We start from the raw sequence: 13,171 nt of genomic DNA on the forward strand, positions 1-13,171 counted from the left end.
TGCTATGTTTACTTCTGAATGCTTTAAAAAAAAGCTACAGTGGTGTTTAGGAAGCAAGTTACATTTGGTTAAAGTTTTCGATGTACAACTCTGTTTTTCTAATTGATTTTAATTAGCAACAAATGTTAATCGAAAAATCCTACTTTTCAATGTAGCCTATATGGTAGACAGGTTTTAAAACCGTTTCCATGACGACCAATCAAATACTTGATGCATCCAGCCCAGCCAACCAGATGAAAGACAGGGGAAATTTAAAAAATGTACTCATTAGATAGTAGGCGTGGCGGTATGGTAGATGGGGGCGAGACATGTTCCGCGTAACCCAATAGAATACATAGATAGTTTAATTGACATGAACAGAATCAAATCAAGAAAGAGATGGGCGGTGATATTTGCCAACAAGCTTCTTTCCGCAAAACTAATGCGGCTGCTTGGGCTTTAAAGCCATTGTGGCAGCGTGGTTTATGTATAGGTTTTTTCCCCTTTAAGTTATTTGCCTTTTTTTTTAAATTTATTTAGATAGTATTTTGCGTTCTTATCCCTGGATTACCTGCTGATTTCGATATAAAACAATCATGGGAAGAGGTAATGTGCGAAAACGTTTATTCTCAATGCGAATGTGCCTTGTAGATTCAAGTGATTGACTAAATGTGTTTAGGATTTGTATAGGTAGTTTGCGGGAGGTTTCTTTATATTGCCAGATACCTTGTGCTATCTTCATAATTCACACAATACTTGTTTATCCCAAAAAGCGCATCAAATGGGTGTTGAGTGTACGAGTTTAAACTGTAATACTGATAGATGGTCCAGTTATAGTTACACTTTTAACCTACTATTTGCCAGTATGTATGTGAAACTGATGGGCAGTACATAGCAAACAATGGGTTAATATCTGCGAACACAAGTATACCAAGTATTAGTTGGGCGAGCTGGGTCTGCAGTGCATACAAACTGTTTGACCCAATCAGATTACTGGATATGCAAGTCAGATGCACTACTGGGAGCTAGCTTCTGATTAGTGGCTGCATATATGCTTCTTGTCATTGGCTCACTCAATGTGGTCAGCTAGTACCCAGTAGTGCATTGCTGCTCCTTCAACAAAGGATACTAATAGAATGAAGCAAACTGGAAAGATTTTTACATTTAAAATGCATTTCTCTATCGGAATCATGAAAGTAAAACTTTGGCTTTGATGTCCCTTTAAAGGAACACTGTACTCAAAATTGTTCTTTTCTGTGTATGGAAGAACAGTAAAAAAAAGTATAAGTATAAACCATTTTAAAGAAACATGTAACCCAAACTTTCTTTTTTTGTGATTCAGATGGATTTTCTATTTACTGAAAGGGACAGTTCACTCTAAAATTGTTTTACCTGAATGTGTTCCCATGACTTGTTATACCAGCTACAATGTATAAAATGTATGTAAAATTGCTAATTTATGCTTCTTTTGCAAAGGGAATTGCTGGATTTGCTCTTTAAAACCACAGACCACCAGAATAGGCTAAGCTTGCAGATAGATCTGATCTCTATCTTATCACTCAAATGTTTCCCTTTCTCATCTGTCCCTTTTCATGATTTAGCTAGAACATACTCTTCCCCGCCCCCATTTAATTCTGTTATTTGCTTCTCTTGGTTTTACTTTTTTTGAAGGAATATAAATTAATTACTGGGAGCTATCTGAAGACATAAGGTGAGCCAATAACAAGGTGTGTGTGTGTGTGTAGCCACCGGTCAGTAGCTAGCTCCAACTAGTGCATTGCTGCCTCCGAGCCTACCTAGTTTTTCAACAAAGGATACCAAGAGCACAAATCAAATTAGATAATAGAAGTACATTGGAAAGATGTTTAAAATTGCATTCTCAGTCTTTAATTATTTAAGTTTTGAATTTACCATCCCTTTAATGGTTCTGTAATGACATCTTCCCTTTTAACCATTAAAAGAATCATCCCTCTGGAATCTCATTGAAATTTTTTCACTTTCTGCGATGACATTTTTAGTCAAAATATTTCTGCAGGTCATTTTAAAATTAAATACCATTTTAAATTAGGCAGTTATACTAAAGCACCAACACAATTGCAATATACTTATTAACTGGAGAATAAAACAATTTTTAAAAGTTTTATATATTATATTGCAGCATGTAAAAGGAGGCAGTCGTCAATCAATGGTCTGCTGTGCTACCCCTTATTTGCTGTGGCTTCACTGTGTTAAGGAAAATGTACACAATACAACCAGAGCAAAACTATGTTTAAAGAGAACAGCCTGTTGTGGAACAGCACCACAAAGCAAAAGTGTCAACGGTTCCCTCGTGACCCATTCTTTCTGCAATGACATCTCACATCACTGCATGTTGTGCCTTGGGGCTCCAGACTAAGCAGAATCAAATTATCATTTAGGACCCTAACTTGGTGATAGGACATCTTTCATGATTTAGATAGAGCATACATTTTTAAAAATCTTTCCAATGTACTTTTATCAAATTTGCTTAATTTTCTTGACTTTTTTTTTTAGTTGAAAAGCATATCAAAGCTAGGAGCTAGCTGCTGATTGGTGTCTGCACATATATGCCTCTTGCAATTGGATTACCAATGTATTCAGCTAGCTCTCAGTAGGTAAATAGTTTCTAAAAAAAAATTTTTGTCTTGAGTTTAGAAATACCCAATGTTTACATGTTCTTTGCTTTTTTTTTTTTTCCTCTCTCTCAAAATTACCGATAGTTACATTGGAACACTGATATCTGTCGGGAATCCCTGAATATCCCTTGACGTGTGTATGTATGATTTATTTTAGTAGACAACCCCAAGTATTGATCTAGGCCCATTTTGGTATATTTCATGCCACCATTTCACTGCCAAATGTGATCAAACAAATAAAAAAAAAAAAAAATCACTTTTTCACAAACTTTTGGTTTCACACTGAAATTATTTGCAAACAGCTTGTGCAATTATGGCACAAATTGTTGTAAATGCTTTCTGGGATCCCCTTTGTTCAGAAATTGCAGACATATATGGCTTTGGCATTGTTTTTTGTTAATTAGGTAAATGCCGCTGTACACCACACTTGTAATATGCCCAGCAGTGAAGGGGTCAATTAGGTAGCTTGTAGGGTTAATTTTAGCTTTAGTGTAGAGATCAGCCTCCCACCTGACACATCCCACCCCGTGATCCTTCCCAAACAGCTCTTCCCTCCCCCACCCTACAATTGTCCCCGCCATCTTAAAGGGACAGTCTACACCAGAATTTTTATTGTTTAAAAAGATAGACAATCCCTTTATTGCCCCTTCCCTGGTTTTGCATAACCAACACTGTTATAGAAATATATATATTTTTTTTTTTTTTTACTTCTGTGATTACATTGTCTTTAAGCCTCTGCAGACTGCCCCCTTACCTCAGTGCTTTTGACAGACATGCTGTTTAGACAATCAGTGCAGACTCCTAAATAACTGCACAGGAGTGAGCACAATGTTATCTATATGACACACATGAACTAGTACTGTCCAACTGTGAAAAACTTTCAAAATGCTCTGAGCTAAGAGGCTGTTTTCAATGGTTTAGAAATCAGTTTTAGCCTACCTAGGGTGAGCTTTTCAAAAATACCACCAAGGGAACAAAGCAAATTTTAATAAGTCAACTGGAAAGTTGTTTAAAATTTCATGCCCTAGCTCAGTCATGAAAGTTTAATTTTGACTAGACTGTCCCTTTAAGTACTGGCAGAAAGTCTGCCAGTACTAAAATAAAAGGCGCTTTTTTTTTTTGTGTTTTTTTTTTTTTTTTTTCCAGCTGTGATGGATTTCCCCCCCTACCTATTTGCCACCAGTACCCAGTTCTCCCCCCCAAAACATTTTTTTTTTAATATTATTATTTTTTTTTTTATATTGAATACATTTTTTCTGTAGTGTATCTGCCCCCCCCCTCCAATACCCCTCTCCCAGATCCTTTGATCTTTATCCCCCCTCCTTCCCATACACTTAGGGCTAGATTTATGCGCCCCTGTACGTCTCAGCTCGCCTGTGGCGGGGCGCAATTACCCGCAGGTAATTAACATTGCACACGAGCGCAATACTCGCGTGCAATCCCGCCCCCTGCCCACGCACAGCCAATCACGCGCGGGCAGGAGCTGTCAATCTCCTCGGTCGGACTCGACCGAGGAGATTGAATTTCGCCAGAATAGATGTGGCAAAGAAGTTAGGGAAGCAGCGGTCTGGTGACCGCTGCTTGATAAATCGCGGCGAGCAAGTTCTTGTGAGAACTTGCTGCCGCAAGGGCTTGATAAATCTAGCCCTTAGATTGGTGGCAGCAGTTGCTGCACGCTCCCGGCATGCACATACAGGAACTGGATGCCGAGTAGCGATGGGCCGCCTTCCTTCTATGGCTCCCACCCACCAATGATAGGCACCATCGCTACCTCGCTGCATTGGTGTGCTATATAAAAAAAAAAAAGGTATTACAGGATGCCTTAATATCGAGGCATCACTGCAATACCATGAAAGCAGCTGGAAGCAATCAGGATAGCTTCAAACCCCTCAAGGACGTACAGGGTACGTCGTTGATCGTTAACGGACATTTTTTGTAGGACGTACCCTGTACGTTCTTGGTCATTAAGGGGTTAACTCTAGGCAACACCTACTACACAATTTGGATATAGTCAGAGCCTTACAATTCTAACTTCCGGTTACTAGAGATTTAAGACAGGCTTCCAGCGTATTTGTCCACTTTTCAGGTCCCAGAAAGGGAAGAGACTACAGCGGTGGCCTTGGCATCATGGCTAAAGCAGACTATTTGTAACGCTTACTTGGTTGCAGAATATTTATGCTTCCTCCGAAGCTGCTCTTGGGAGGAAAGCACTTCAGGCCGCAGTGTCCAGCAAATAGGTACTGCCATTTTGTCCCACCTGTCCTTAACATTGACTCTCAGCTTGGGTATTGTATCCCACATGTTATGGGCATCTTACAAAAAAAAAAACATTTATACTGATACATTCCTTTCTTTCGGAATGAGTACATAGGACCATTAAAGCAATTGGGTATTAGGACCAGCCATTTTTTAAAATTATTTTTTGTTATATGGGCAACAGTTCTTATTTACACCTTTTTATCCCTGCATTTTGTCTTTCCTACCTTTTCTGTCTCTCTTCTGCTCGGCTATTATGTATATTGAGTGGGGAGAGGTGGGAGGGATTAAAGCTCTTGTAAGGGTTCTTGACCTCCTAGTGGCAGGAAATATATCCTAGATGTGGACACTAGGCACTAGTGGCAAACCCAATGCATTATCAGATTGGTTGTGCATCCGGTGACCTCACAGAGACACAGGTCTATTCGGGATGAGCGCTAACGCTTTGTAGGAGCCCCTTACACCAGTACACATACATGTATGTGAGGCATACACCACACATACATGTTACACCATTAAAACAATGGGTACTGTAATTCCATCATCTTCACTATCTCTATTTTTGCCTCCCCCTGGGGGAGGGGGGCGGCCGAAGACCCCTTGTAAACCTCATTCCCCAAGGTTCACTTGGGGTGGATGTCAGAGTATCGGTGGGGCGCCCCCCCAGGCAGAGGCAAAAACAAATCGTAAAGATGGGTGAATTACAGTGCCCGATTAGCCCATTTCTCTGAGGTCACCGGATGCACAACCAATCGTATAATGCATTGGGTTTGCCACTAGCGACTCGTTTTGTGGACACCTATGGACTCTCCTCATCCTGGAAAAAAAGAAATTTATTGGTAAGTATGGTGGGTTTCTATTTTATTTTTTTATAATATAAACTGATTAATAGCATTATTATAGGACTATATAGACACACACCTAAGAAGTGCTATTTTATTTGTGCGTATTTAAAAAATAAAATAAAATGCTGCAGCTACTTTGTTTTATACAGATTATCAGACAAGTATGTGGTTTTGTTGCTGCCATGAGATTTTTTTTTTTTTTTTTTTTTCATGATGGTAATGTTTACTTATTTACTTTACATTAGTAGAATTTGCCACGTATTTGAATAGTTTAAAATCAGACTGACGGATGCAGTAATTTTCTGGGCCGTCTTTCATAATAGCTACACTAATCCTCACCATTTAAAAGTGTATATTATAAGACTGTAATGTGCTGTCAGTGTCTAGGAAATTGTCCCAGGGCTGGGCTACATGAGCACTGCCTTCGTTTGCAGGGGCCGGACTAGTTGTCTCAGACACGCAACTGTCGGTCTCCCTTTCAGTCCCTTTAAAGATGGCGGCGCAGTGCGCTGCATTTGCCTTTACGATGCGCTGAACCTTCCTCCTACATCCAAACGAAAACAAACCCGGTCCTCTCTCTCCTCTAGGAAAGAAAATGTCCAAACCGAGCGACGGACGGACCGGAGATACCCCAGAAAGCACAAGGACCGGCGGAACAAATGAGAACCGCCCGACAATGAACGGGGTTGGTCAGCTGACTTCTAACTTTATTTTCATTCTGAGTTATTAAACATGCTCCTGTCTGTGGCTATCCTGATGTCGATTTGTTTTTTGATGTAGCTCGGTTAACCCTTTCGGTGCGTTTCTGTTAAATAAAACGTTTTAACGTGAGAATGGGTTACATGAGCAAATAACACGTAATGAGTTGGTATGTTTCCTGTTTCTTTTCATAAACATGCAGTCTTCTAATGATATGGCTTTATAATAAACAAGGTATATATTATTGTTTAGCACACAATCAAGCAATGATCAGAGCCTAATCACAATGATCCTAGTGTAGGACAAATGTTACACTAATCAAAATACTTACATAATCATTAGAACGGAAAATCTATACTTAGTCCTTTTATGACTAACCTATGAATTTAATAATAAGCACAATTGTTTATCAATAAAATTGTGTGTATGTTTAATATTTGTTCTTTGTGCTATTTAGATTGAGTCTGTGGGTTTGGTTTTCTCCTTTTATAAACTGTTACAAGTTTGTTTTTTCCCTAGGAACTTGTGTGTTTGGGACAGTCCAAAATTTATACTTTTATGAGCCCTGTGAAATCTCAGAGTGCCCGTCCTCCTCTGCAAGATGAAAACTCTGTCACCCACCATGAGAGCAAATGTTCAGGAAAAACAGCAGCTGAGAACCACAAAAAAGCAGAAGGTAAATAAATGGTGTTCTCTTCCATAAATGGATACACAAGCTGAGCTTAAAGGGACACTGAACCCAAATTTTTTTCTTTTGTAATTCAGAGAGCATGAAATTTTAAGCAACTTTCTCTATTATCAAATTTTCTTCATTCTCTTGGTATCTTTATTTGAAATGCAAGAATGTAAGTTTAGATGCCGGCCCATTTTTGGTGAACAACCTGGGTTGTTCTTGCTGATTGAGATCTGAACCAAAAAAAGCTTAGATGACTTATTTTTCAAATAAAGATAGCAAGAGAATGATTCAGTGTCCCTTTAACATTGCTTTAAAAAAAACTTTTTTTTTTTTTTCATCTCATATCCTAGTACATCAGTTATTCATCTGGCTGTGTGTTGAGTTTTCGTTTTAAAATGTGTCTAGGTGCAAGACTGTGTGGGTGGAGCTTATTGCTCAGGGCATGGGATGGTTGGGAGAAGCCAGTGAATCTTGGGCAGGGTTTGGGTATTCCCAGTTTTCTTTTAGAGCTTCAAGGGTATTTAAAATTGTGAAAAAAGTACAGCAGGACAGAACTTTAAAGGGACAGCGTACACAAATTCTCATATAACTGCATGTAATAAACACTACTATAAAGAAAAATATGCACATATAGTGATCTAAAAATTCAGTTTAAAATCTTTAAACATAGTTAGATGCTCCCAGTTTAGCACTGTTGATGGTTAGGGTGGGAAAACAATTAGAGCAGACCCCTCCCCCCTTACCTTCATATGAAAAGACAGATTATATAAACAGGAACCTGCAGGAGTCTAACGCAAAAATACATCTGACACTGTGGGGCTTGGTTAGGTGTCTGAAAATCAGCACAATGTTCTTAAAAATAACAAACAACCCCCCCCACACACACACACACACACACACACTATACATAGTTATCAAAACTCTCCCAGATGGGCTATATAAATGGATCATATACAAGACATTTATGCAAAGAAAAATCTAGTTTTTAAATGTCAGTTTAAATCAGGCAATTGTGAAACTTGCAAGAGTGCTTGATAGTTCTGGTTAAGCTCCTAACTTTAACTTTCAACAGCACGCTGGAAGTAAGAAATGTCCCCTGCAGTCTAATCAGCCATTTTAATGATGGATGACTTAAAGGGACCTAATTTGCAGGGGTTTTACTGATAGTCCTGTGTAAGCAACAATGCAATAATTAAAATGATCTAGAATGTTGGCTCATTCTATTGATCAATACTTATGTACTTATCCAGCGATTCAATGAATCCTATACTCAAAATGTATTTATTTCACATAATTTATTGTAACATTCTTATTAAAAAATAAAGATCCGGAAGTTTTGGGCTCCTGTATACCAACATCTCTCTCTTAAACAGTCATAAGTTGCTTGCATTCATAATAGCTAACAGCCTTACGTTCTCAAATGCATAATGATCAATCTGGTTTATGGGCGGTAGGAATTCTATAAAGTAATTTGCAGATTTTTGTATTAGATTATTGGAATAATGATGGGGGGGGGAAATAATAATTGTAAAGTGGATATTGTCCTGGTCACCTTAGATGTGAATAAGGTGTTTGACTCGACAGGCTGGGGTAACTTGCAACATTACACAAATTTGGTCTGAGTGGTCCGTTTAATGTTATCTGTTTTTAATTTGTAATAATGATACATCATGTATTAAAGGGACAGTTTACTTAAAATGTTTCTCTGCATTAATTTGTTCCCAATGATCCACTCTTTACCTGCTGGAGTGTATTACATTGTTTACAATTATTTCCATTACTCTTATATTGGCATTTTAAAAAAGTTTTTTGCCTCAAGGCCAAGCTATGTTTACACAATCAGTAGAAGAAATTACACTCCCAGTGGGGTTTAGAAGAGATAAGGTAATAAAATGTTAATTTCTCATTGTTCTCTCCAAGTATTGATGATTGTTTTATGGACAGGTATATGTACACAATGTGATAAAGTAATGAGATCTGATTATACTTACAAGTTCAACCCATTTTATTAGGATGTGGCTTCAAAACACAAAATCGGCTAATTCATATACACAAATATGCCTTAAAAAGCAAATCTCGTACATTTTATACTCTGCAGCTGGTAAAAAAAGTAATTGGAAACACATTAAAGTAAAAACAATTTTATAGTATACTGTCCCTTTTAATAAATGGTGGTTTGAGTCCAAAAATTGTGATATCTAAACGGACGAGGCAGATTGGCCTATCTCCCCTCTACTTTTTAATCTTGATTTAGAAACATTAGCTGTTTTAAAATGAGAATTGAGGGACCCATCTAGGAGGAAAAATGCTTACACCTTCCCTATATATAGATGATTTTGTTACTGTTTATGGGTAATGCCAAGAAGATTTCCCCATTTTTATTTTCTTTCTTATATGAACAAATCTGTCGCGGGGGAAAAAAAATAGATCATCTGGGAGAAATCCTAAATCCTTTGGGTTTATAATATAAATTGCAGTATAAGGGACACTCAGGTTAAATTACATTTCTCCAACATTGGTGTGTCCGGTCCACGGCGTCATCCTTACTTGTGGGAATATCTCTTCCCCAACAGGAAATGGCAGAGAGTCCCAGCAAAGCTGGCCATATAGTCCCTCCTAGGCTCCGCCCACCCCAGTCATTCTCTTTGCCGTTGCACAGGCAACATCTCCACGGAGATGGTTAAGAGTTTTTTGGTGTTTAAATGTAGTTTTTATTCTTCTATCAAGTGTTTGTTATTTTAAAATAGTGCTGGTATGTACTATTTACTCTGAAACAGAAAAGGATGAAGATTTCTGTTTGTGAGAGGAAGATGATTTTAGCAGACAGTAACTAAAATCGATTGCTGTTTCCACATAGGACTGTTGAGATGAAGTAACTTCAGTTGGGGGAAGCAGTTAGCAGACTTTTCTGCTTAAGGTATGACTAGCCATATTTCTAACAAGACGATGTAATGCTGGAAGGCTGTCATTTCCCCTCATGGGGACCGGTAAGCCATTTTCTTAGTCAAACAGAATAAAGGGCTTATTATGGGCTAAAAAACTGGTAGACATTTTTATGGGCTAAATCGATTGCTTTATTTGGGCATATTATTCATATTTATGCTGACAATTTGCATTTATAAACTTGGGGAACGTTTATTAAACGGCAGGCACTGTGTTAGACACCTTTTCCAGTCAGGGGGCCTTCCTAGTTGTAGACTGAGCCTCATTTTCGCGCCATTACTGCACAGTTGTTTTTTGAGAGCAGGGCATGCAGATGCATGTGTGAGGATCTAAAAATTGCTGGAAAAGCTTCTAGAAGGCGTCAATTGGTATCGTATTCCCCTCTGGGCTTGGTTGGGTCTCAGCAAAGACTATAGCTGGGACTGTATAGGGGTTAAATTTATAAACTGCTCCGGTTCTGTTATTTTAAGGGTTAAAGCTCTGAAATTTGGTGTACAATACTATTAATGCTTTAAGACACTGTGGTGAAATTTTGGTAATTTTTGAACTATTCCTTTATTACTGAATATGTGAAAAAGTATGAAGTGTTTTCTGTTTAAAATTTAAAGACACAGTAACGGTTTTGTTTTAAAACGTTTTTTGTGCTTTGTTGACAAGTTTAAGCCTGTTTAACATGTCTGTACCTTCAGATAAGCTATGTTCTATATGTATGAAAACCAATGTGTCTCCCCATTTAAATTTATGTGATAATTGTGCCATAGCGTCCAAACAAAGTAAGGACAGTACTGCCACAGATAATGAAATTGCCCAAGATGATTCCTCAGATGAGGGGAGTAAACATGATACTACATCATCTCCTACTGTGTCTACACCAGTTTTGCCCACGCAGGAGGCCCCTAGTACATCTAGTGCGCCAATACTTATTACCATGCAACAATTAACGGCTGTAATGGATAACTCCATAGCAAATATTTTATCCAAAATGCCTACTTATCAGAGAAAGCACGATTGCTCTGTTTTAAACATTGAAGAGCAGGAGGGCGCTGATGATAATTGTTCTGTCATACCCTCACACCAATCTGAAGGGGCCATGAGGGAGGTTTTGTCAGATGGAGAAATTTCAGATTCAGGAAAAATTTCTCAACAAGCTGAACCTGATGTTGTGACATTTAAATTAGAACATCTCCGCGCACTGCTTAAGGAGGTGTTATCTACTCTGGATGATTGTGACAACTTGGTCATTCCAGAGAAATTATGCAAGATGGACAAGTTCCTAGAGGTTCCGGTGCACTCCGGCGCTTTTCCTATACCCAAGCGGGTGGCGGACATAGTAAATAAGGAGTGGGAAAAGCCCGGCATACCTTTTGTTCCCCCCCCTATATTTAAGAAATTATTTCCTATGGTCGACCCCAGAAAGGACTTAAGGCAGACAGTCCCTAAGGTCGAGGGGGCAGTTTCTACTCTAAACAAACGCACTACTATTCCTATCGAAGATAGTTGTGCTTTCAAAGATCCTATGGATAAAAAGATTTTTGTACAGCAAGGTTACCTTCTACAACCCATTTCGTGCATTGTTCCTGTCACTACAGCAGCGTGGTTCTGTTTCGAGGAACTAGAAAAGTCGCTCAGTAGAGAGACTCCATATGAGGAGGTTATGGACAGAGTTCACGCACTTAAATTGGCTAACTCTTTTGTTTTAGATGCCGCTTTGCAATTAGCTAGATTAGCGGCGAAAAATTCAGGGTTTGCTATCGTGGCGCGCAGAGCGCTTTGGCTAAAGTCTTGGTCAGCGGATGTGTCATCCAAGACAAAATTGCTTAACATCCCTTTCAAAGGTAAAACTCTATTTGGACCAGAATTGAAAGAGATTATTTCAGACATCACTGGGGGAAAGGGCCACGCCCTTCCACAAGATAGGTCTTTCAAGGCTAAAAATAAGTCTAATTTTCGTTCCTTTCGCAATTTCAGGAACGGACCGGCCTCTAATTCTGCATCCTCTAAGCAAGAGGGTAATGCCTCACAACCTAAACCAGCCTGGAAACCGATGCAAGGCTGGAACAAGGGTAAGCAGGCCAAGAAGCCTGCCGCTGCTAACAAAACAGCATGAAGGAGTAGCCCCCGATCCGGGACCGGATCTAGTGGGGGGCAGACTCTCTCTCTTTGCTCAGGCTTGGGCAAGAGATGTTCAGGATCCCTGGGCGCTAGAAATAGTTTCTCAAGGTTATCTCCTGGAATTCAAGGAACTACCCCCAAGGGGAAGGTTCCACATGTCTCACTTATCCTCAAACCAAATAAAGAGACAGGCGTTCTTACATTGTGTAGAAGACCTGTTAAAGATGGGAGTGATACACCCAGTTCCAATAAAGGAACAAGGAATGGGATTTTATTCCAATCTGTTCGTAGTTCCCAAAAAAGAGGGAACTTTCAGACCAATTTTGGATTTGAAGATCCTAAACAAATTTCTCAGGGTACCATCGTTCAAGATGGAAACCATTCGAACGATTCTACCCACTATCCAGGAAAGTCAATTTATGACTACCGTGGATCTAAAGGATGCGTACCTACATATTCCTATCCACAAAGAACATCATCAGCTCGCTTTTCTGGACAAGCATTACCAGTTTGTGGCCCTCCCATTCGGGTTAGCCGCTGCTCCAAGGATTTTCACAAAGGTGCTAGGGTCCCTTCTAGCGGTTCTAAGACTGAGGGGCATTGCAGTAGTACCTTACTTGGACGACATTCTAATACAAGCGTCGTCCCTGTCAAATGAAAAGGCTCATACAGACATCGTTCTGGCCTTTCTCAGATCACACGGATGGAAGGTGAACATAGAAAAAAGTTCTCTGTCTCCGTCAACAAGAGTTCCCTTCTTGGGAACAATAGATTCCTTAGAAATGAGGATTTTTCTGACAGAGATCAGAAAATCAAAACTTCTAAGGTCTTGTCAAGCTCTTCATTCTGTTCCTCGTCCTTCCATAGCGCAGTGCATGGAAGTAGTAGGGTTGATGGTTGCAGCAATGGATATAGTTCCTTTTGCACAAATTCATCTAAGACCATTACAACTGTGCATGCTCAAACAGTGGAATGGGGACTATACAGACTTGTCTCCAATGATTCAA

General features: G+C 39.2%; 1 protein-coding gene across 2 annotated transcripts in view; it reads left to right on the forward strand.

Annotated features, from left to right (window-relative positions):
- Nucleotides 1-443: 443 nt before the first annotated feature.
- The window catches only part of KMT5A (lysine methyltransferase 5A), a 54,097-nt gene continuing 41,369 nt past the window's right edge, over nucleotides 444-13,171 (forward strand). Inside the window, exons 1-3 of one of the 2 annotated variants that reach the window (XM_053701800.1) lie at nucleotides 444-585; nucleotides 6,322-6,419; nucleotides 6,953-7,109. In XM_053701800.1, coding sequence (XP_053557775.1) covers nucleotides 576-585; nucleotides 6,322-6,419; nucleotides 6,953-7,109 — 265 coding nt within the window. In that variant the 5' untranslated portion in view covers nucleotides 444-575. Of the gene's footprint in view, nucleotides 586-5,602; nucleotides 5,729-6,321; nucleotides 6,420-6,952; nucleotides 7,110-13,171 lie in introns of those variants that run through there. The other variant, XM_053701801.1, reaches the window with a different exon arrangement.

This window comes from Bombina bombina, chromosome 2 (genome assembly GCF_027579735.1).
Source record: "Bombina bombina isolate aBomBom1 chromosome 2, aBomBom1.pri, whole genome shotgun sequence".
Classification (NCBI taxonomy): domain Eukaryota; kingdom Metazoa; phylum Chordata; class Amphibia; order Anura; family Bombinatoridae; genus Bombina; species Bombina bombina.